Here is a 25,533-nt window from a genome sequence, read left to right on the forward strand (position 1 = left end):
CATCACTCTGCCTGAGGACAGAGAGATGGGCTGCGCTTCCCGGCTCAGCCTGGGCTCTGAGAACGATATTGCAGGGTTACAGGCTCCAGTTTGCAGCCGTCCCCCCTCGTTTCTCTGGTATAGTGCATTCTCAGGCGCGCGGAGAGTCAGCTCGTGTTCTCCAGGAGGAAATTCACTCGCTATTGGAAAAGAGAGCAATAATTGTGGTGCCTCCCAGACAATGTCAGAGCGGCTTTTATTCCAGGTATTTCCTGGTCCCCAAACGAGGAGGGACCGGGATTCGCCCAATCCTGGATCTCCGGGCTCTGAACAAATACCTCAGAACATACCAGTTCAGGATGCTCACACACACATCCCTGCTGCGTATGGTGCGTTGGGACGACTGGTTCACGTCAGTCCACCTCAAAGTCGCATATTTCCATATCCCGATATATCCTCTTCACAGGAAATATCTGAGGTTCGCCTTTCAGGGTGTTTGTTACGATTGGCTCCTCCTGGCACGGTCCAGAGAGGATGCCGTGGTGCAAACACACACCCTCATAAAACACCTGATCAACCTGGGTTTTATGATAAACTCAGAAAAGAGAGTGTTATCTCCAGTGCAGAAAATAATCTTCCTGGGGTTATCACTCGACTCGGTGTCTTTCACAGCCCATCTGTCAGCGGCGGGGGTGAGCGCTTTTAGAGCCTGCCTCTCGTGCTTCACCCCGCGCAATCTGGTCCCCTTCAGATTATGCCTCCGACTACTGGGCCTGATGGCTTCGGCCATCCTTGTAGTCCGGCTCGGCTGTCTGTACATGAGGGATTTTCAGCTGTGGGTGTCCTCCCTCAAGCTGAATCCTGTGCGTCGTGGCGCATGGAGGGTGACGGTCGGTGCGCAATGCGTACTGGCACTGCGTCGCTGGCGCCACCCGGCTTTTCTGGTGACAGGGGTGCCTATGGGCCCCGTTCTGTCCCGGAAAGTGATCACCGCAGACGCGAGCATGTCGGGCTGGAGTGGTATATGCGAGGACCGTTGTGTGAGGGGCGTCTGGAGCGAGGATCTCCAGCGCGCTCACATAAGCTACCTCGAGCTCTTGGCGGTGTTTCTCACGCCGAGACGCTTTCTCCCGTTTCTCAGGGGACGTCATGTCCTGGTGAGAACGGAGAATACAACGACGGTGGCATATATCAACCGTCACGGGGGTCTGCGCTTCCGGCAGTAACACATGCCGGCACGCAGACTGATCCTGTGGAGCATCATCCGCTCTGGGCCCGCTCTGGCAGAGCCGCTGTGGCTCTGTTCGCGTCGGGAGAGAACGCGCAATGACCGCTGTTTTTCTCAATACGCGATCCGGGTGCGCCGCTCGGCGTGGACGCACTCGCGCACGTCTGGCCATCAGTCCACCTGTACGCCTTTCCCCCGTTGGCTTTGATTACCCCAACTCTAGACAGAGTCAGGGAGCATCGCCACACGCTGGTTCTGATAGCTCTGCCACGATCGGCCATGCACTGGCTGGCGGAGATTTATCAGTTCCTGTCGGGGCGGCTGTGGCAGCTTCCCCTTCTGCAGGGACATGCTGTCACAGGTAGGGGGAGCAGTATTTCACCCACACCCTGAGCGCCTGGCTCTTTGGGCCTGGCCCCTGAGTGGTGTAATTTAAATACTGCTGGACTCCCTCAGAATGTGATTAACACTATTCAGAGCACTAGAGCAGCCTCCACTAGGTCTCTTTATGACTGTAAGTGGAGGGTGTTTGAGGAGTGGTGTCAGGAAAAAGGACACATCTCCTTTCAGTGCACTGTTGGTGGTATTTTGTCATTCTTGCAGGACTTACTTGATTGACAAACGTAAAGCCTTCTCCACAATAAAGGTGTATCTGGCTGCAATTGCCACATGCCATGTGGGGTTTGGTGGAAAAACAGTCAGCCGACATCCTTTGGTCTGCCGTTTCATGAGAGGGGCACGCAGGCTGCTTCCTGTTTCCAGGCTGCTGGCGCCCCCATGGGACCTGGCGGTGGTTTTAAATGGGCTCTCCGGAGCTCCATTTGAACCACTGGAGGAGGTTGGCTTGAAGCATCTGTCTCTGAAGATAGCCCTGCTTCTAGCTTTAGCCTCTGCTAAGCGTGTTGGTGACATTCATGCACTCTCAGTGCACTCCTCGTGCACTCAGTTTGCCCCTGGGAATGCCAGGGTATCACTGAAGCCCCACCTGGCCTTTGTGCCCAAGGTGGTGGGCTCATGCTCTCCTATTGTTCTTGCAGCATTTTCTCCACCGCCATTTTCTTCTCCGGAAGAACGGCGGTTGCACATGCTGTGTCCAGTCCGTGCCTTGCTGATTTATATGGACAGGACAGTGGGTTTTGGGAAAAGTGACCAGATCTTTGTGTCCTGGGCTTGCCCCTGCAGGGGCAGACCCATCACGAAGCAGCGGCTCTCCCACTGGATTGTGGGAGCGATCGCTCTGGCCTACACGTGTCAATGTCTTCAGGCCGCTGTGGGCCTGCGGGCTCATTCTACACGTGGCCTGGCTGCATCCTGGGCCCTGTGTAAAGGGGTATCAATTCAGGAGATTTGTGCAGCAGCGAGCTGGTCTTCACCACTCACCTTTTTCCGCTTTTATAAGCTGGACGTCCCTGCTCTGAGCCTGGCTCATGCAGTACTGACTGCAGGGCCCTCTTAGGGCAGGGGGCCTTTCCTGAGGCTGGTGGTCGATCGAGATAAGCATGTCTGGCAATACGGGAGTTTCCATATCCCATAGTGAGACATCGAAACAAATGCTATGAATGAGAACTTTAGGTTCTCAGAGTAGCAAGAGTGAGATGTCTCACCAGACAGCCCTTCTTGCTGGGCGAAGCGAGAAGAGGTGCTTATTTTGAGTGACGCTGCGTAGATGATGCAGGCTACTTAAAGGGCAGGTGGCTCCACCCTCGGTGGGCGTCGCGATCACCAGCCAATCAGGATTGGCATAGTGAGATAAATGCTTCTGAGGCATACGCTGGGGGCGTATCCCATAGTGAGACATCTCACTCATGCTACTCTGAGAACCGGGGTTACGTTAAGTAACCTAAAGTTTTCTGGACTGTCGAGGTGTAGAATCTTCAGGCCGTCTCCATGAGGCCGCTCCAGCCGAGGCTTCCCTTCCAATCACGCCTCGATCCCACAGAGCCTTTTTGGATCCCAATATCAAGGTGTACAATAAGGACCTGACAACTTCTGGCTGTTTATTGTGTGAATTTATTACAAAAAGATGTTGTTTCCCTGACAAGGAATTCTAGTCTTTGAGTCCCTGGTCTACCCGAAAGTAGCGTCCAGCAGGCAAAAAGAGCGATGTCTAAACTGTGTGTGTGTATTTCTGATTCCTCGCTCGCAGGCGGGGTTCTCAAACAGTGGTTCTCGGTAGTTCTCCATCGTCCGCCCCGTCCTCTCTCCCAGGCACGTGGATCTCCCAGGTTCCGCATCCCGGGTTATCTCGCCCCGACAGTCTCCGTCCTTCACTCCCTCAAGTGTTATCTGCAAGAGCTCAGACGAGAAAAACTTCCCGGGACCTCATGTGCTTTTTTCATGGCTATGGTTACAAATCATTAAGAAATACAAAGAAATACAAAAGCAGCTACAAAACAAAGTTAAATGCATATTATATTGGGATATTTTTCCCTGAGTATCATATGTGAGCAAGCAAGTATTAAAATAAGGATATTGAAACTAAAATAAATTCCCACAGGACACAGAAAACGCCGCACAACACGGTATGCCAAGGAATGAATAGAAAAGGCCCCTCAATGTCCAAACTCCAACCCCCCCACCCAAAGACTGTCTTATCTCTTTATCTCTTCCTTCTCTTCTTTTTTTTTATCTGCTTGTTTGTTCACAAGTTGGTTTCTTTCACTTTCTGTTTCTTTGACTTTCTTGCCCCACTATCAGGTCCAGCATTATCATGTATGAGTTACTCAAAATAAATTTAAAAAAGCATGTTAACAAGAGGAGCTTGATACCTATAAGCTCCTCCAAGTTCCAAGTTTTCTGGACACAGAAAACGCTGCACAACGCAGTATGGCAAGAAATGAACAGAAAAGGCCCCTCACTGTCCAAACTCCTACCCCCCCCCCCCCCCCCCCCCCCGCCCAAGGACTGTCTTATCTCTTTATATCTTCCTTCTGTTCACTTTTTTTTTTTTTTGATATCTGCTTGTTTGTTCACAAGTTTGTTTCTTCCACTTTCTGTTCTGTTCTCTACCTGTCTTTCTGCCCCCCTCTCAGGCCCAGCAATATCTTGTATCAGTACTCAAAATACATAAAATAAATTAAGGAAGCATGTTAACAGAGGAGCTTTAAATTTTGAAGCTCAAGTTAGCAGCCAAATCCAATTCTCCTGACCCCCTGATGGGCAGCAAGAAATCAAAATCCAAAAATAACATGGCAACAAACTCAACAGAAAAATGAAATAAATTAAGAAAAACATTGAACCACTCTTGTGCCCTTGTGTCCTCATCCACCCTTTCATAAATGTAGATGATTCCATTTCTATCAATGTCACGAGGGAACCGATCTGCTTTCACAGAAATGTTTCTGTCATCAGCTTGAATGGTCATCCCTTCTTTGAACAGGTATGACCAAAAGTGACAATCAGATCCCCGGTGACAAATGACAGAGGAGAGGGCGTACACCTGTTTTTTGTCCTCAGACAATGGCAATTCTATGAATTCAGATGCAGTCACATCTTGTCTAAAGGTTATCAAATTATCTGTTCGGCACATATAAAATGTCAGAACATCTGGACTATTGCAGAAGCTCTTTGTCTCCCTCATGGGGGTGCTGCATCTGTGGCATGGTCTTGTGCTGTGCCGTTCATGGAGAGCATGGTTAAAGAGAGAAGCGATGGAGTCGTCTTGAGAAAGTGCTGTTAGGGGGATGATGCTTTCCAGGTTTGTACTTTCTGCTGCCGTCTCGCCACAAGTGGGGCAAGTTGTGACTTTTTGGACCTGAAGACTCGACTGAACATCACACTTGTTCAACCAGCCAAGGAGATGCTTGACTAAGCATGCAGGTTCATTGTGTCTCCGCAGGGTGAGTGATAGGTTCCTTTGGCTTAATTCAATCCGGACTGGAAGGAGATCTGATGAGCTGAACTTTCTTCCTGGCTCATGGAGGGCTCTTAAAAACAGCTTTGCAAATTCTGGAGTGCTTGACAGCTGGACCAAAAGTTCTGATGACTGACAAAGCAGCTTGTTCTTGACAATATCCAAGTTCAGGGCAGCTTGCAGTGTAGCATTCAGCCAACAGTTGTTATGGCCATTGACAAACCTGCAGATGGAACTGATCTGCTGGTGGGACGGTTCTGTCTCCTGTTCTTCACAACCCAGTGGCTTCCCAGGTTCCTCTGTTCCGCTGATGTGCTGGCAGGACAGTTCTGTCTCCTGTTCTTCACAACACAGTGGCTTCCCAGGTTCCCCTGTTCCGCTGATGTGCTGGTGGGACGGTTCTGTCTCCTGTTCTTCACAACACAGTGGCTTCCCAGGTTCCTCTGTTCCGCTGATGTGCTGGCAGGACAGTTCTGTCTCCTGTTCTTCACAACACAGTGGCTTCCCAGGTTCCTCTGTTCCGCTGATGTGCTGGCAGGACAGTTCTGTCTCCTGTTCTTCACAACACAGTGGCTTCCCAGGTTCCTCTGTTCCGCTGATGTGCTGGCAGGACAGTTCTGTCTCCTGTTCTTCACAACACAGTGGCTTCCCAGGTTCCCCTGTTCCGCTGATGTGCTGGTGGGACGGTTCTGTCTCCTGTTCTTCACAACACAGTGGCTTCCCAGGTTCCTCTGTTCCGCTGATGTGCTGGCAGGACAGTTCTGTCTCCTGTTCTTCACAACACAGTGGCTTCCCAGGTTCCTCTGTTCCGCTGATGTGCTGGCAGGACAGTTCTGTCTCCTGTTCTTCACAACACAGTGGCTTCCCAGGTTCCTCTGTTCCGCTGATGTGCTGGCAGGACAGTTCTGTCTCCTGTTCTTCACAACACAGTGGCTTCCCAGGTTCCTCTGCTCCGCTGAAGTGTTTGGAAGTCTCAGTGAGACGAGTGGTCAAAGCTCTGACCGTCCGCGTAATGGCAGTACCAAGAAAGTAACCTAAATGCAACATTTTGCTCTAAAGTAAGCCAATGGTAGAATATTGTTGTTGATTCAAGGAGTGCTTCTAGCAACTGGCAGAGATTAAACTGCTGTGGTGAAGAGAGAGAGATCCTGCTTTCATCTTGGTGGAGTCTGACTCCCCTTTCATCTTCCTGTGACATCACACTACCACCTGTGATACACTTGTTGCCATGGTAACACTAATAAGATGATGTCGTGGTTGTAAAACAGTTGTTTACTGTGGTTAAATCCTGTTTTAGTCATGGTTTGCAAATTTTTTGTGCCTGCCTGTGTAGCAAGGCGCCAAAATTACTCCGATAGCCAGGCCTCACCCAGGGTCGACATTTTAATTTGCTTATTCTTCTTCTTTGCCGGATAACTAGTCTCGCCTCTGCCGTCAGACTGGTTAGTATATCTGTGTGTTTCCAGGTGACAGTGTGTCAGGTGTGTTTCTCTCCATAACAAATAATTTCTGACTGATGTTGCACCTGCTCTTTACTTTGGCTCACTTCAGCTTCAACTCATCTCTAATATAATTCGCTGGTCAGTTTACTCGTGAGGCCGCATGAAGTCTGTTCTTTAAATATAATGCTGAGACATGAGATACATCCTGAGTGGTTTGAGATGTTTTAATAATGTGTTACTTTACTGAACAAACACTGGGTGTGTTCATTTATGTTCACCTGTTTTCACGGTTGGTTGGATTGTTTTTGATCAAATCAAACTGGTAGACTAACAGATAATAAGCAAAGAACTGATGTAATTATGGGAAACAGCTCGATAATATAGAAAAAAGGGTAACACTTTAAGCACCCGGTATAACACATTATAAGTAGTTATAAACACTCCTACATGATCACAATGCTTGATAACTCACTATACAGCACTATACAGCATAGGATTAGGGTTAGGGTTAGGGTTAGGTCCTGGCATTGTGATCATCTATGAATGTTTTTAACTATAGCTACACGTGTTATAATGGCATTATAATGCTTTATCAATGTACTTATAATGTGTTATACAGGGGGACTTCAAATAAAGTGTTACCGAAAAAAGTCTGAAAATCTTTTAACATTTTATAGAAATGATCTGTGCTCATTGGCTATGTGCTGATGGAGAAATGATCACATTTCAATAAATCTGGATCATATTCTGGATTCTGAATTGATCAGATATTATTGAAATACATAATATGATCCAGATATATACTGTCAGTGTAATCATGTTTAATAAGGATGGAACAAGAAGGGAGCTCCAGCTAACACAGGTATAAAACCTGGAAGAAAAGCTGTAGTGACTGACCAAGAGAAGTGTGACCGCTCCAGTCCTGTAAATAACATTACTCGTTAAACTCCCTCTAACTAGTACACCTCTGACAATGGCAACAATTGTTAAACACACAATCTTATTGGAAAATTCCTTTGAAAACCTGATATCGATTGAAGCTGATATCATATGTTACAGCCTGGTGAAGTAGATTTAATCACAGCAAGAGAAACTGATAGATTATATCCTTCTTCCCGCTATGAACGTTAGTCACTGGAAGGAGGGATGTGTGAACTAGAAAAGAGGCCAGATCCCCAGAAAACTCAAAAAATTTCACTGCATCTATACAAAAGTCATCTTGTGATGTTTTTATTCTGGGGTAACTGAATTTGTTCTGATAACAATCCTATCTGTGTGAGTTTTTTATGAAAACTTGGAATTTGATTCTCCTTTGCTTAACTTCATGACTTCCCAACCTGCCTCCAGCACCTCTTGATGGTTTATCTATTCTGAGATGATCCAGTTTGGACGTCACAGAAACCCACAACTCTGCAAAGTTTCTTGCATTTTCTAGACTGTAACGCAGGCTCCAGAACCATTGCTTTAATTTTGATGATGACTGTTTATGCGTGCTGGTGGGACTGGGTGTGTCTCACAGTGTTTGGCCTCGCTCTAATTAATGATTGAAGAACTGTCCCATAGTCTTTCTGAGAAGCAATCTGTGCAGGCTTCTGGGGAATCATCGCGGTTACAATGGTTTGTCTATTAGCAATCCTATAAACCAACCATTTGTAGTTACTCATCCATTTCCAGGAGAAAGAATCCTTTTGGACACATTGATGTATTACATTCATCATTGGTAATGAGAGCAAAAGTGATTTCTGGGTTTTCTGGGTAAAAGCAGCTCTGTGGACAACCAGATTGTGTGTGTGTGTGTGTGTGTGTGTGTGTGTGTGTGTGTGTGTGTTATAGATTTACTCTGTGAGTCTTCCTCAGGGAATCTCCTCTCCTGCACTCTTCTCCACAGGGAGGCTCAGATGCTCTGAGCCTGACGTTATCTGTGATGGAGATCACAGGAAGTGACATCACTGGCACGGTGATAAATCACAGCGAGGTTTAGCTCAGGACTGTGTGCCAGTTATGGTGAAATTTGATAATCAGTGTGTTTTAGGCCTGAGAGTAGCGCAGGGCTACTCAACTTACCATTGCTCGAGGGCCACATAGAAAAACATTTCTGTTTGTGTGGGCCGCAACCTTGGTTTGCTAATTTATATGACTGAATTATGTAAAAGACATTTAAATAATGTAATTAATATTCAATAATGAAATTTTAAATGCATTACAATAGAAAGACAACTGCATTAGTCTTTTGTAAAACTAAAATAAGACTTTGTTGAAAATATATTACACTGAGACTTATAGATCTATTTGTGGCTGTTTTCTGCATTTCCAATAAAAAGCAAAAAGGTGAAAAGGCATGACATTTAAAAAAAGTCAGATATCAAATTATAAAATGAGGCTTTATTCACAACATATGAATATACTTACTACACATATGAGCACTTTTTGTAACAAAACATAAGTATTTTAAATATTTTTCAAGCAATGCGTTTGAGAAATTCACTAAATTACAACAAAAAAGCAGGTCTTTTTCCACAAAAAAGTAAATAAATTAAGGGATTCTTTACAAAAATAATTGGCCTACTCCTGCAAAAAATAAATGAAGTAAAAATTAAATCTTGTGCATCACAAAAAAGATCACCGGTGGCAAAAAAACAAAAAAAACCAAAAAAAAAAAATCATTGTAAAGCATACAAACATAGCTCTGCAGGTGACTTACTTTTTGGAGAACAATGACAGAAGAAAAACACAGGTGTGCATTACTCACAGAAATTGTGCACAACAGCAGCCCTACAGAAGGTCACAGCTAAAACAATTACCCTCACCTGAAATCAGGACGATGTGTCACATTTCTTAGCAAAGTCAAATTCACGTGGGATTAATAATAAGGAAAACAAAACTTTCGGAAGTGTCTCAGTGACAGAACAGTGTCAGTGTTGTCACAGGTTGAGTGGTGCAGTCCTACTGTAATAAATTCCTGACAGCTGTCGTGGTGACGCTGAAGATTCGCTCGTTTAGGAATGGACGGTTTTTGGCAAAGAAGGCACACTGGCTTGCTATTTACCTCCAGAAAAGCAAATTCTTCCTCCCATGACGGTTGAAATTTCCTGTGTTCATCACATAACTTCAGTTTAATTTTACCGGCGGCAGCCATGTGAACTCCACTTCGATCAGTCTTCTTTGAGTCTTTTGTTTTCGGCAGTGAGCAAACAGCCTATTGGCGCATTACCGCCACCAGCTGGTACAGCCCCACAATTGCAACACTTATCTGCCTGTTGTCAGGAGGTCAAACACACTGCCCTCTGGTGTCCGCATATCAGAAACGTTTTTTTCCTCATTAAAAGTCGATTTTTTTTTTCACTGCATACAATCAGCCGTGGGCCGCACCGTTAGAGCATGTGGCCCGCGGGCCGCGGGTTGAGTAGCCCAGGAGTAGAGAGTACTGACGCAGAGCTTTGTCAGCACTTTGCCGGGCCTGTTTATTCAGCGAGGGCTGCTGTGTGTTCGCCGGCCAGCCAGCAGGGAGCCGGGACGCCATTGATCCAGAGGGAGATTACCGTGTGCTGCTGGAGGACAGATGGTGCAGGCCTTCACTCGGTGTGTGAACCATCAAATCCTGTACAAGCCACACACACAGGAAATACACTGAAGCACCCGTCTTCAACAAGCTGTTCAAACCAAGGTGGAATCTGAGCTTATGTTTTTTCTTCATTTAGTTGGATTGAACAGTAGCAATAGATTCAATAAGTAATGGTCCTGCTGTATTTAGAGTGCTGCATGAATTCGATCCTCGTGGTTCATAGTCTCACGATGAGCAACACAACAATTCTTTGAAAACTGATGGATTTATTTCTTCCACCACATCTTCCTCATGAGGAATGGAGTATGTTTTCACCAATGGACATCTTAAAAAGTAATTAGTTATAATTACTAGTTACTTCTTCAAAAAGTAAATGCTTTACAATGATCTTGAGTTTCCGTATGAGTACAGGACCGTGAAAGCGGGGCCTCACGAGCCTTCTGACGTTTTGGGTTTTAAGCAGGAGGTGTCAGAAAAGTTACCACAGGGACAACTGGCTTGTGGCGGCCAAGCGTTCATAGCGACGTCGCTTTTTGAGCCTTGGATGTCGGCTCTTCCTGTCATTGTGAAGCAGAATTCACCAAGCGTTGGATTGTTCACCCACTTATAGGGAACGTGAGCTGGTTTAGACCGTGGTGAGACAGGTTAGTTTTACCCTACTGATGATGTGACGTGTGCAATAGTATTCCTGCTCTGTAAAGTAACCAGTTACAAGGTAAAGTAACCATTGCATTACTGTCAAAGTGTTTGGATCCCCGATTAATGGAACTTAAGATACATGGTCAATTATTTATTAGACAACTGAACATATGATTAATGAAATAAATTGACACTTGACAGAATAAATTCCAAGCAGGAAATGCTTTATTCATCTAAATTATTCAAATGCTGCTGTGTGATAATATGAGAGACAACACCAATCACATTTGACTTTTAACCGTACGCTCACCAGCACGTCAGGTGACCAGATGTCCCGCTTCGTGCAGGACAATCCCGCATCTCCATTACTTTTCACACGTCCCGCAAATTGAGATGGTGTCCCGCGTTTTGATTGACGGTCATAATGCGTCAGTTGTATGTTTGATATTCTGACAAATACAGTCAATCAGTCGGTGAGGCCGCGCTGTGTGATCATGTCTATCAACCAGGGATGCGGAACAGCCAGCAACGAACTAATGCAGGGCAGTGAAAGATGGAGGGAACAGTGAGCCGCACTCAAGAGAACAAGACCCAGACAGCACAACTCCATCTGGACACGTCCAACCAGGTGAATGGAGGCACCGTGTCAAGGGAGACAGTAACCTGCTGGATTCCACGCTGTGGTGGTGGGAATGTGTTCAGTCCACACGTCGACCGCAGAGGGGTCTGAGCGAACTGTCGTGTGTGATGGTTGAAGACTTTTTTCACACCACACATTCCAATGTGGATCATGTGGACTACAAAAAGCGTAAACGGGCCTTTAGCTGACCAGGACATGGTCGCTTTGTGCGTTTTGAGTCTTCAACCTTGTGTTCAGTCTTTCTATTCTTCTCCAAATTCCTCCATTTTTAGATGCGTCTTGCTAGATGTATTGTTTCTTTTGCTCCTGCTGCCACAGATTGCTAACACACAGGTTATTCTTGCTTCTTTAAAGATCAGAGTTTATTTTGCTGCAATTACAGATGTGTACTTGTGTTATAAACAGGATTGGGAAGTAACGGATTAAATGTAATGCAGTGTAATTACATGATGTGTTTAGAGTACAAAATAAGAGTAACTCTATTCCGTTACAGTTACAGTTCAAATTTGGTGTATTCTGAATACAGTTACTTTCTCCAAAAAAGGGATGACTTGTAAGGATTACTTCATGTTCGTAGCTCCCGAACGGTGAGTGTGTGGGATTTTGTGACAAACACAGATTATTATAGAAAATTCCAGTCTGAGCAGACTGTTAAACGACCAAAATGTGGTCAAAGTACGACAGGTTTTGAAGTCTGTGTTCCCGGTGTCCTGCAGAAGCTCCTGATTTGGTTTAAGAAGGCAACATTCTCTTGTTTGTTGTTAGTTTACAGAGCTCAGCGGAGTGTGGCGCTCCAGCTCCGCTGCCTGAAGAAATGGCACATGAATAACATCGTTTTGAGTTTTCATGATGTCCTGTGGATGTAGACGCACTGAAGCCCCAAATTATTCATATTCCGGGCAAATTTAGGCTCAAAGTTACTTTTATTCAACCAGGAAGTTTTTTTTCGACCAGAAATGATCCAGGATTCCTCCAAAAGTTGATAAGATGACGTACAAGAAGCACCAGTGTGGAAAATAATATCTCTCACCTTTTATTTAAATTTGAATAAGAAGTGGCATGTCCAGAATTTTTTACACCCCTCTCAATCATCAATAGAAAAGTCTTCATTAGCTGTTACAGCATTATCTTTAATCACTCTTTATGTTCTGCATGTGGACTCAGTTACCTTGTTTTCTTGCGGTGGGTCAGACTAATGGTTGTCTGTAGTCGGCCTCTCCTGATGCTCTTGTGTAATTTCATAGCTGGATTCTCAGTGTGCACGCCCCGGTTCACTGCCAGCTCTAAACTCGAACACAAGTCAGTAGGATTCCCTCTGTCGTATCTTTATGCAGGTGCAGTCGCCAGTTGTCTGGAGTGTTTATATTAATTAAAGACCATCAAATCTTTGCACTCTCTGTCTTCTCTTTACCCCCCCCCTTTTTTTTTTGATTGTCTGTTCACTTGTTTGTTTCCTTCTCTTTCTGTTTCTTTCACTTTCTGCGCCCCCCCCCCCCCCCCCCCCCCCCCCCCGCCGCCCAAAGACTGTCTTATCACTTTATCTCTTTCTTCTGTTCACTTTTTTTTTTTTGATATCTGCTTGTTTGTTCACAAGTTTGTTTCTTCCACTTTCTGTTTCTCTACCTGTCTTTCTGCCCCCCTGTCAGGCCCAGCAATATCGTGGATCAGTACTCAAAATACATAAAATAAATTGGGGAAGCATGTTGACAAGAGGAGCTTTACATTTGTGTCCTCCTCAGTCGGCTTATATTAGCAGCCAAATTCCATTCTGCTGCTTCCATGCTGGACAGGGCAAGTTCTAAGAAAAAACAAGAAACAAAAAATAAGAGAAACAAAGCAAAAAACAGGACCACCTCTTGAGGTGCCCTTGTGTCCTCATCCACCCTTTCATAAATGTGGATGATTCCATTTCTATCAATGTCACGTGGGAACCGATCTGCTTTCACAGAAATGTTTCCGTCGTCAGCTTGAATGGTCATCCCTTCTTTGAACAGGTATGACCAAAAGTGATCGTAAGTATCACATCCCCAGTGACAAATGACAGAGGAGAGGGCGTACACCTGTTTTTTGTCCTCAGACAATGGCAATTCTACAAATTCAGATGGAGTCACATCATCACTAAAGGTTATAAAATTATCTGTTCGGCACACATAAAATATCAGAACATCTGGACTATTGCCGAAGCTCTTTGTCTCCCTCATGGGGGTGCTGCATCTGCGGCATGGTCTTGTGCTGTGCCGTGCTTGGAGAGTGCGGTTAAAGAGAGAAGCGATGGAGTCATCTTGAGAAAGTGCTGTTAGGGGGATGATGCTTTCCAGGTTTGTACTTTCTGCTGCCATCTCGCCACAAGTGGGGCAAGTTGTGACTTTTTGGACCTGAAGACTCGACTGAACATCACACTCGTTCAACCAGCCAAGGAGATGCTTGACTAAGTATGCAGGTTCATTGTGTGTCCACAGGGTGAGTGATAGGTTCCTCTGGCTTAATTCAGTCCGGACTGGAAGGAGATCTGATGAGCTGAAATTTCTTCCTGGCTCATGGAGGGCTCTTAAAAACAGCTTTGCAAATTCTGGAGTGCTTGACAGCTGGACCAAAAGTTCTGGTGACTGACAAAGCAGCTTGTTCTTGATAATATCCAAGTTCAGGGCAGCTTGCAGTGTAGCATTCAGCCAGCAGTTGTTATGGCCATTGGCAAACCTGCAGATGGAACTGATCTGCTGGTGGGACGGTTCTGTCTCCTGTTCTTCACAACCCAGTGGCTTCCCAGGTTCCTCTGTTCCGCTGATGTGCTGGTAGGACAGTTTGTTTCCCTGTTCTTCACAACACAGTGGCTTCCCAGGTTCCTCTGTTCCGCTGATGTGCTGGTAGGACAGTTCGTTTCCCTGTTCTTCACAACCCAGTGGCTTCCCAGGTTCCCCTGTTCCGCTGATGTGCTGGTAGGACAGTTCGTTTCCCTGTTCTTCACAACACAGTGGCTTCCCAGGTTCCCCTGTTCCGCTGATGTGCTGGTAGGACAGTTCGTTTCCCTGTTCTTCACAACACAGTGGCTTCCCAGGTTCCTCTGTTCCGCTGATGTGCTGGTAGGACAGTTCGTTTCCCTGTTCTTCACAACCCAGTGACTTCCCAGGTTCCCCTGTTCCGCTGATGTGCTGGTAGGACAGTTCGTTTCCCTGTTCTTCACAACACAATGGCTTCCCAGGTTCCCCTGTTCCGCTGATGTGCTGGCAGGACAGTTCGTTTCCCTGTTCTTCACAACACAGTGGCTTTCCAGGTTCCTCTGTTCCGCTGAAGTGTTTGGAAGTCTCAATGAGACGAGTGGTCAAAGCTCTGACCGTCCGCGTAATGGCAGTACCAAGAAAGTAACCTAAATGCAACATTTTGCTCTATAGTAAGCCAACGGTAAAATATTGTTGTTGATTCAAGGAGTGCTTCTAGCAACTGGCAGAGATTAAACTGCTGTGGTGAATAGAGAGAGATCGTCCTTTCATCTTGGTGGAGTCTGACTCCCCTTTCATCTTCCTGTGACATCACACTACCACCTGTGATGCAATTGTTGCCATGGTAACACTAATAAGATGATGTCGTGGTTGTAAAACAATTGTTTACTTTGGTTAAATCCTGTTTTAGTCATGGTTTGCTAATTGTTTGTGCCTGCCTCACCGGCAGGGCCTCACCCTGGGTCGACATTTTAATTTGCTTATTCTTCTGACTATGCCGGATAACTAGTCTCGCACCGTTTGCAGCGGCACCGCAAACAGCACATCAGAACGTGTCTAAATTCCAGGCTAAATGGTGTTCTGTGACTTTTCTCGGCGTTCCACCGAAGAATCACAGAGAAAATTGCCAAAACCGGCAATTTTTTCCCTTGCAGTCCGGATGAGAGTCACCCAAAAAACACAAACAAATCATCCGCCAACAACTCCATCATGGCTCACCATACTTTCACGTAGAGACATCATTAAAATATCAAAACGTAGGCATTTTTGTCCTCTATGCAGATGTGAAATTTTCAGGATAAATCCATGAAAGGCTTGTAATGCTAACAGTGATTTTTTTTTTTTTTTTTTTTCGTCTCTTCCTGCTCGAGAAGTGCCATTTCTTCAACCATGCAAACTGGATGAAAAACTGCTGATTCACTGTCATGGCTGCTGAGTGGAGCTTGTTTGCATGGCAAGAGACACACAGCTGCAGGCTCTGTCATGGCTGATCCCAGGCCAGAGCTCACAGTGAATATGGAGGGGTTATACCAAGCGCCAGCCTCCGCTTAGTAAAACATGAAGATAATGCGGAAGTGCATGAAAGCTGTAATTCCGGAGGAATTCCATCAGAGGGCGATGATTTTGGTTTCAACAAGAGCCTGGGTCTCATTGGAACCTATTCAAAAATGCCGATTTTCAGAGTGCAAATATAAACATATGAAGCACCCGGTTTCAGAACACGTTTTGGTCTCTTATCACTACTTTCTACAACTGTGTTGGCTTTACTAGACTGTGATTTTATATAAATTGCACTGTCACAGCACCTCCTCTGTCCACGTGATTCGGTCATGTGACAGGCTGGACCAATCGCATTTACATTCGGTTTCAAATGTTCAATATGGAGACGGCCTGCTGAATTCGCTGAAATCTTCAGAACGGGATTTCGGAACGGTATGGGTGACGTCACGAAAGGTCTATCCATTGTATTTACTCTCAATGGGTTATACAAATACACACCCTTACACACAGCAGTGGGCAGCAGCTGGCAGGCACAGAGCCAAAATTTCCTCTGGAATTTTGTAGTTATTACACTATAACTGTCTTTTTATGCTTTACGCAATTATTTTAGTTGAATCATATGAATCAAATTTGATGTATCGATGAACTCCATATCATTTTTGACAAGAAATGATGGTGATCAATTATTACTGCACACACATTATATTTTCTGCATTTTTTTTTAATGAGTTTGAATAAGTTACCTTCATATTTCAAATATGAAATAATTTGCATCTGTCATTATCAGATGGGCAATTTACTTTAAACGTAGTTATGCTGCCTCATGTTATTATTTTCATTTATTGTGCAGCTTTAAAGTGTTCCTCATGCACCGCACAAACCCACTATTTAATATTATGTCGTTGATTCCCTGATGAAATAATCCACAGTGTAGTTTTCCCTTTTTTAATTTGCTTTATTATGATAAAAGTAGGAGCTTTGTAGTGATTATAGGCTATTTCAGTTATTTCATTTTAACCATTCCATGTCTGCTCTGGTTTCCTGTTCCTATTGAGCAGTGTCATTTCCTCATTGTGTGAACTTTTAAACTTCCAATGGCTTCAGATCTTTTCAGACTCTCCTCACACAATACTGTTTTCCAATGAAAACGGAAAACTTTTGTTACATTCTGGGTGTCTGTTTACTCGACAGTGGTGCTCGGAGCCTCTGAAAGCACATCAGAGGTCACTCATGTAGCTAGTTTGTATCAATGATCTCGCAGTAAGTCGTGTTGCCTGAGATGCTAAATCTTTCTGTTTAAAAAGAACTAATCAATATCCAGTCACTCTAAATGTGCACATCTGATTTGTTTTTTCCCTGCTCAGGGATGGTGCAGGCCTGATGGCGCAGTCTGAGCCGCTGGTGCCGACGGCGCCCCCTGTGGAGCCGAGGCCCCTGGAGCTGGACGTCCTGGGCTTCTTGGGGCAGCTGGAGGTGGAAAACAGCACGGCGGAGAGATGCTACAGCTCACACTCCCGCAGCAGCGTCCTGCAGGGCCTGCCGTTCGGGGGCGTGCCCACGGTGCTCGCCATCAACGTGGTGCTCTGGATGGTACACACACACACACACACACACACACACACACACACACACACACACACACACACACACACACACACTTATTATTTGATAGAAAATCCACAATGAGAAAGCTACCAAACGTGTATTGCTATATATGTTTACAATGGCCATAAATAAATATGTCAGTCCACATACTATTTTAATTAAATGTGTTACAAAGTACTTAACGGCATTGATAAAATCAGAGTAAAATGACAAAATTGAGACAAGGGCTCATGTAGAGGAGAACTGATGTGTTTATAGCTGCAGTTCAGATCGAGAGAATCTTTCGGGAGGGAATTAAACATAAAAGCTGCTACTGATGTCTGTCTTCAATAATCATTATGATTAGTATTTTAGCCATAAATATCATAACAAATTTTACATGTTTGTGTATCAATGCACTATTAAATGCCCTGTTCATGTCTAAATGTCCATATCTACAGTAATCTTTGTGATCTTTATGTTTTAGAAGTTCTCCACAGACTGCACACTATAGAGTTGCCAAACACATTTTTATTTCAGTGGCCACATATGGAACAGTTTCATCTTTATTGGGCAAGGCTGGTAAAATAGAACCATAATGAATATAAAATAAAAAAAAAAAATCTGAACTTGAACATTTATATTTGCTGTGATGCAGAGTATTCATAAAGAAAAAGTCTATATTTTCACAAAACCAAAAAAAAAAAAAAAATACTCCTGAAAAATGGCAATAATCTCAACATAAAGCCTATTTTAATTATACTTTCTGATGCACAATAACGGGATATGTCTCCTGTAGCTGTTGCATGATGGGTGTTTTTACAAACTCAAATCAAGGACATAGTTAGTGTTACTTTAAGCATTTAAATGGTGTGTCCTGTTTATGGTACATGTAGATGGCACATGGGGCAGAAGCCCCTGATGCCAGGATTAACGCTCCACATTCACCCTCCACACGTCTCTTTCTTAAACCGGAGATCTCCTCGTTCCATCTTTCCCCCTCTAGAATAGATGATCTGTAGTTTGTTCAGCTCGGAGAGCCTTAGCAACAAGCTTCCTGAATATATCCAAAAGCTGCCAACACCTTTAGAGACGCCACAAAGGGTCCTGACACAAGCAGACAGCGAGCGCCGCTGCACGGCCCGGCGGCTATCTTCACGGGAGTGTGGCGTCTGGTGCACACCCTGCCGGAGACGCTTGACGCTAATCAAACAGAGCAGAAGCATCAGGTGTGTTGAACGTCACACACCGGCGCCTCAGATGACTCCAGACAGTTTGTGGTTAAGAAAACGTGACCGTTGACTTGTTGTTTATTTGTGGTCAACCTTCTTTCTGATCCAATTTCCCCCCACAGTCCAAAAACAAGCATGTGAGGTTAATAGATGACCCTAAATTATGTGTGTGTGGTTGACTTTATATGAAGGTATATCTGCTTTTTTACAGTGAGAAAAATCTTACAGGCTTCTTTTGGTCTGTAATTTTCTTTATGTTCCAATCGCTGTAATGAAGATTCAGTAAGTCCAGGATTCAGCCAAAATGACTAGTTAACACCAGACTCTGTGATGTGTGGGTCTGGAGTTATTCATAGAAGCTTAAATCATTATAAAGAGGGAGGAGCACACGTTAAATAAGTAAGACGACGTGCAGATATAGGCCAGAGGGGTACACAGATCTGAACTGAAGTGTTTCAACCTTTAAAAGTCCATTAACAAGCTGTATGGATTATTTAAGATTCCTCACCAGGAGATGATGAAGCATGTGTGATCTGAAAGAAGAGAAAAATCACAGAAATATAAACATGTGGAGAGAAAGACAGCATATGGGCCTGACGGAACAGATGGATCTTCAATTACAGGCAAAACAACACCATGGTGTTTTTCTTTTTTTTATGGTTTCAGGATGTATGCTCCTCATATAAATACAGCTTAATTAAAAATCTGTCAAATGATAGTTTCTCCTCTGACATTCAAACATTGTAAAAGAAAAACACACGTGCTTTTTTGTAAATGACACACTCTCCTCAAGATGATATGGTTTCTCTCAGTGCAGGGCTTTCATGGTCTCTCTGGGTTTCCCCTATATAAAACTCCATATTCCATACGTCCTGTACATTACTGCCGGTGCATTTAGGTAATTGGAGTTTCTAAATTTCCCTTAGGTGTGAATTAAAGATTAAAGACATTTCAATTACTGTAATTTTTTCATCTTCAAAAGAAAATGCAAATTTTAATTAAGAAAAAAGTTTGCTAAATTGGCTTCACTCCTCTCAATCATATCTGGGCTGAAGCCAGGGGTGTCAAACACGCGGCATGTGGGTCACAACTGGACCGAAGGAAGATTCAGTGACGTAAACTGACAAAGAAGACAGGAATTTTATTAGGAAAAGTGCTGTTCCTCCATGTCCATTAGGTGTCTCATGTTCCAGTAAAACAGACAGAACCGTGATCTGTTTCTAATTCATTCTGAATGATTATCAAGCTTTATTTACCTACATTTGATTGAAATGTCTTGTAAACATTGCCGTGTAAACATGTCCTTAATACACGAGAGATGAAGCAATTTACTCCACACCTGATGAGAGGCTCAGCACTATTTATTTTCTGAAAAAAATTCAAACAAAACGTACATGACAGCTGTCCTGGTAGCTGAGAGAGGAGGGATGCAGGGTGTGTGTGTGCGAAAATCTACAGAAATCGTATTTGACAGTGAGTTTTCACTCAGCTGTATTTGAGTGTTTGTATCGCAGATGACGTTTTTATTTTATTGGTATCAGCATCGAGAGAGAAGGAGGAGTTCATGCAGTGTAGAGTCTCATGTAAATCAAACTTAGCCTCAACACGCGTGAACTTCCTGTGCTTCACAGCAAAATATTCAAATTTAAATGGAGTTAAGAAATCTTCTGGCGTTCGAGACAATTTAAAGAGCATGAAAAGCTTTTCCTCTCTACAAACGACTCAAATTGAAATGTCTTTTAGTTGTTTGGCTGGTTTTGTCAAAAGTAGACTGGTACCATCTAAGACCACCAGATGTCACTGTGTGACAACAGAATGTTACAATACCTAAATAAAATCTATTTTTACTCAAAGTGCAAACTAAATGTCTGCTGAACCAGGATGATCAGCATCTGGATAAGGTCAGTAAATGTGAATTATTTATGTTATTTACCTCATTGTGACACACTTTTTGACTGATGCAACTTATATTGTAGGAAATGCGGCAGCCTCGTCAACATTTATCATGAAAGAGAGACGTTTCGTTTGAAACGTTGTGTAAACGAGGCCTATATATGCAGTTTAAACCTCATTATGTTCATGTCATGAATGTCAAGTTTAATAATGGTGTCCCAGCTTTCCTTTCAGACACCTACAATACACTTTGAGTTGTATTTCAAAGCAGAGGCGCATATTTCTCTCTTAATAACAGTCCTTCAGGTTTGCTTGTCATGAGCTTCAGTTCCACTGTCAGGTCTTGTCAAACTGATATCATTCCCCATCTACCAAGGCCGTGCTTTAATTGGCTTGTTTTAGCCCGGCCTGGTTGTCAAGCCAACACAGAAGGTTTGAGCGCCGTGTCTTAATGACAGGCATGAGTCAAAGCTCGCTCCCCTCCAGGTGACGGGAGCACGCCTCTGCATCAGTTCCATCATCACACAGAATAAATCATCAGCGGGGCTGGAGGAGAGAGCATGCCCACGCATCAAGACAGATTATCAGAAAACACAACAGGGAGGAGCCGGGAAGCAAAGGAAACGCAGCAGAGTTCAGACCACAGCCTCACCATTCATCCGTCCTCATCGTCTATGCACGACTTCAGAGCGCTAAAGAATGAATCACTCGGCCCTAATGGGAGATTTCCTCCTCGGTTGTCGTTCCCTCCCACTAAACCAAATGTCGTCTCCACTCAAATCAGTTAATGATTTAATGCTGCAATTAGAATGAAGCCTCCATTAACACTTTTAGCCTGATCTGCATTTGTCGGCATTCATCCGGCCCTTGTTTTTTGCTCGTGGGGATTTCACCCGGCTCGTTCGCTCTTTAACCGAAGCCCTTGTTTTTTGTTTTGTTTTGTTTTCACTCCCTCACTGCGCCGTCCTGTTTGTTTTTTCCATTTGTGTTGAAACGGAGGCGGTTCAGGTTTATTCTTACTATTGACCGGGCTCGTGTGTCATTACGGCGCGCCACGCGCTCGTGCGTGCACGCTGACCTGTCTTCAGCAGTTTCCAAGACAACCCCGCGCCACATTCACTAAAGAAAGATCAGGGCTCATTACCGAGGCTGTTTTGAATCCATTGTTTGTGGACTCCTGTCGAGGCTTTAGAACGAGGCCTCAGGTTGACAATTGAGCAAAATGGAGGACATTTGACCCGCAGGAGAACATGAGCACCATTTTTTTTTAAAGAAACTATGATATCCTTGCCTACAACTCTGTGTGATCTTACCTAAATCAATGCATTTCTTCTCTTCAGATCAGAATAATGGATTTACTGGCGTGACCCACTGATGTGACATGATTTAAAAGTGGAAATGCAAAACTTCTGTTGCGTTTGGGGGGTCCGTTCACAGCCCCTGAAAACACAACCTTTTTGAAAATGCTCTGATTCTGACATGTTGCTGCAGTGCATAGGTGGAGTTTAAAAGAATTGCATCTAAAAGCAAAGAAAATTCAGTTTTTTAATGTCTGTGTCTCTCAGCAGCTGTTAAATATTATACAGTGAAGAAAACATCAAAAAGTCTGGTTTTCCACCAAAAATATAGTGTAAAATTTGCAGTAGTCCTCATAGAGTGTAAGGAAAAACGCAAAAGTAAAACAAAGTGTTAGATACTGTTAGTGTGGTGTTAAAAAAACAGCTGCCTTATTTGTTTTACCTGTCAGATAAAACACGTTTGAGTTTTGAACATATTTTTGCCTGTGTAGTAAAAAGAAAAGATGAAACTGAGTTTGTGCAGAAATATGACAGTTAGAAACATCTTTCTGAGCAGAAACGGCGTCTTATTAAAACCACACTGCTGTTCATTCACAGGTTTATTTACAGATTCCGGTTCTGACTCAACCCTGCAAACATCTGTGTTTTTGTTTCCACCTGGACCCTCGGAGAAATTAACTGCCCTCTCCCGCTGCTCTCTCTCTCTGCCTTCCAGTTTTTATTGCTCATCTTTTCTTGTCTGAGGAAGGCGGCGTGGGACTACGGCCGCCTGGCCCTGCTCATGGAGAACGACAGGTAACCCACCGCCTCGTGGCCCCAGAGCCACGTCGACATGTGATCTGGAGCGACGAGTCCTGGAGCTGCAGCTCCCTCTGCTGAGAGCAGGCTGCTGCTGGGCCTGGACTCGCTCAGGGACAGGGGACGTTCAGCTGTTCAGAAACTGGCTTCATTCATCCGGTCTCAAACACTTTATTTTAATGGAAAGAGCTCATTGCTTCTTCCAATTTGCACATGTTGATATTTTTTACACAATTTTAGAACAGAAATCAATATAGATTTGTTTTTTGCAAGGTACGAGCGTCCCCAGGAATCAGTTTTATATAGTTTTTAAATTCTATTTTTGTCACTTCAAATACAGCAGAGTCATTTCAAGATACTTTCCTAGAGAAAAACCAACAATTGCACATGAGTAAGCAGAGGAAAAATCCTCTTTCATCTGGAAGAAACCTGCAGAACCACACTTGGAAGGAGTTTTTAGAAAATCTCTCTTACATAGTGATATTTGATAAAACAATGCATTTCAATTCTGAGTTTCATTTTATTATATAATAGTATTTTCATAACTTTTGGCAAAATGTTGCAAAGGATCCTCACCTTTTCCCAAAGTGAGGCTTTGCCAGTGAAACAATTAAGTGATGTGTATGAGTCTGATGCTTTACCGAATCATATAATTTAATGATATATGCATAAAGATAAGTTCTGACATTAGGTTCTGACTGTATATAGCTGCCTGAAATCTACTTATTGAAAACATCCAGCTCACACGGGAAGATTTCAGTATTGAACTTGGTTCAGTACTAAACCCAGAGTGCAGAAACCATCGGCAGACCCGGCATTCAACCATTAAGCAGCTTCACATATGAGAAGCTGGAGCTGTTTACTCTTTGTCCTGATAAATAACGTAACGGACACAGCTATAAAGCTGGTGTTATTGTATATTTTCCCTTATGAGCTCATAAAGAAGGGAAAGTCTACATTTCATTTGTCCTTTCTGCTTTATGACTTCCCCTCACTGCCTGTGGCCGCTGGTTCAGCTTCACTCTGGAAAAACATGCTGTAAAGATGAGCGTTAAAGAGGCACTATGTGAAATTTAAGTCATTCCTCTGCTATACATCAGGTGGCAGTGTGGAGTCACTTTACATTTTCCTTTGCTTTTACAGTTTTCTGCTGTTTTTGATAGTTGCAGTGTTTTGGATGATGTTCCATTATTGATGAACCGATTAATTGCAATCAATAGTCTGTCTTATTATCATTATTTTTAATGCCTAATTGTTGTGTTGTGCTCCTCTTTAAACTACTCAATGCACCACCTTGTGGCATAAATGCGTACTACAACTCCAAACAATTTTTAGCAAGTTGAAAACTTATTGATTTTCTTGGATATACCAGCAGAAAACCATCAAACTGTTTTTCACACAACATCATTCTGACAATTATTGGATTTTATATAAACAGAAATTTTACATAATGCAACAAAAAGCAGACAGTGTTGTAGGATTGTGTACGCTGATATGAGGGTAAGACAGGAGACAACATTTGTACCATTCAGAGATTAATCATGTGTCGCTTCATATTTATTGACGAAAGCTTTGAGCCGGTGAAATGACTCCAGGTCCGCTCGGCCGTCTGCATGAGTCTGCAGCAGTTTTTTTCCTTCTGCTCGACCTGGATCTCCTCTCCTGGGGAGTGTGGGCTTGATTATTGCCGCCTGACCGACGGCAGCTTCACGGCACTCCGGGGCACGAAGCATCTGCGCGTCTTCTCTCAAACTGATTCAATTAGGCTGCTTAATCTGAGCTGTCAGCGGAGAAAACGAGCACGAGCCCGACCGTGCAGCAGCGGCGGGATCAGACTCAACCACGATGCGTGTTTTTAAGACGCTCTTACATTATGTCGTTTTGTGATGATTGGCTTTTTGTGTGTTGTTTTCTCTCTTCAGCCTGACGTCCCTGTTTTATGGAGAACCCAGTGAGAAAGAGAAGTCTCCCTCTGAGTCCAGCCCGTCCGACTCCGACACCAAGGACATGGTGAGTTCTGTCAATCGTCCCGTTCAGGCCTCGTTTACTCGACGTTTCCAAGCGAAAAGGAAAAACTTTGCGTGTCCGTTCACAAGACAACGCTGCTCAGAGTCAATGTAAACACAACCTTTTGAAATACATTTAAAAAAAACACCCTCTGTCGCTCCAGACAGTTTGCCTCACATGCGACTTGTTTATCAATATTTAATGTATTTACATGGGAACAGCAGACATACGCTCAGTCCGGTTTCTGCAGGACTGTGAAACCTGAGGCGAGACACGGCTCCAAACATTCTCACTCCACATGTTTTTACTGTGTTTGAACAAGAAATATGCATGTGCGTGACAAAATCCCTGCGATGGCCGGAGCCACACTGAAACTGAGGTCTCTAACACACACAGGTGATCGGCTGTTGATTAGCTCTTCATTTCCAGAACAGTGGGAAAGGCCTCCCGTGTCTGTTTAATCTAAATGTGAATTCACGAACAGGCTCTGAGCAGAAGCACCTCAGCCGTGAAGGTCAGACTGAGGGTGGGGTTAGTTTAAGGTTAGCGAGGGGTCAGAGTTTGGTTGTGGTTGAGGTTAACGTGAGACTGAGGAAAATTATTGCAAGTGTGAGTGTGTGTTTGAGGCCTGTCTCAAGGGGCCGGACCTGCTTTTTAGGGCCAAACTTTCGTCCCCCGCATGTTTTTAAGGGTTCACTTATGACATGTTTCTTTAAGCTGAGGGTAGAATTAGGGTGAAGTTAAGATGGAGGATGTGTTTGTGATGGTGAAGGCTGGACGCCCAGTTAAAGGCTGCGTTATGTTAATGCGTCGGCCCCACACAGATACAGGCCAACATGTGAGCTGCTAATAAAAGGCAGACATCACATTGTAAAGGGGAACGAATGACAGCTTGTAGGAAGAAATGCTGAAGGGAGAGGAAATCCTTCAGCCCCAGAAGCAACAGGCTTTTGTCAACATGAGTAAGAAAACTGTGTGAAAACTGTGAAATATGTTGCTGAGAGGACATTTCAGTAACACTTTTAACCTGTACTCACATATTTCGCACTAAAACTAAGAGAAAATGTGGAGATTTCGTAAAGTTTTGACCTAATTATTGAGACACCTTCATCTTTTCCATCCACTGGCTCCTTTCCCTCTTCACCTCCACGACCTGCATGG

General features: G+C 44.1%; 1 protein-coding gene across 1 annotated transcript in view; it reads left to right on the forward strand.

The window, feature by feature from the left end:
* tmem63c (transmembrane protein 63C) overlaps positions 1-25,533 on the forward strand; it is an 86,745-nt gene that overhangs the window by 47,135 nt on the left and 14,077 nt on the right. Inside the window, exons 2-4 of the mRNA XM_030116446.1 lie at positions 16,925-17,150; positions 22,283-22,362; positions 24,288-24,375. Of these exons, the coding sequence (XP_029972306.1) occupies positions 16,941-17,150; positions 22,283-22,362; positions 24,288-24,375 (378 nt within the window). The 5' untranslated portion in view covers positions 16,925-16,940. The remainder of the gene's footprint in view (positions 1-16,924; positions 17,151-22,282; positions 22,363-24,287; positions 24,376-25,533) is intronic.

Source organism: Salarias fasciatus, chromosome 19, assembly GCF_902148845.1.
Source record: "Salarias fasciatus chromosome 19, fSalaFa1.1, whole genome shotgun sequence".
Classification (NCBI taxonomy): domain Eukaryota; kingdom Metazoa; phylum Chordata; class Actinopteri; order Blenniiformes; family Blenniidae; genus Salarias; species Salarias fasciatus.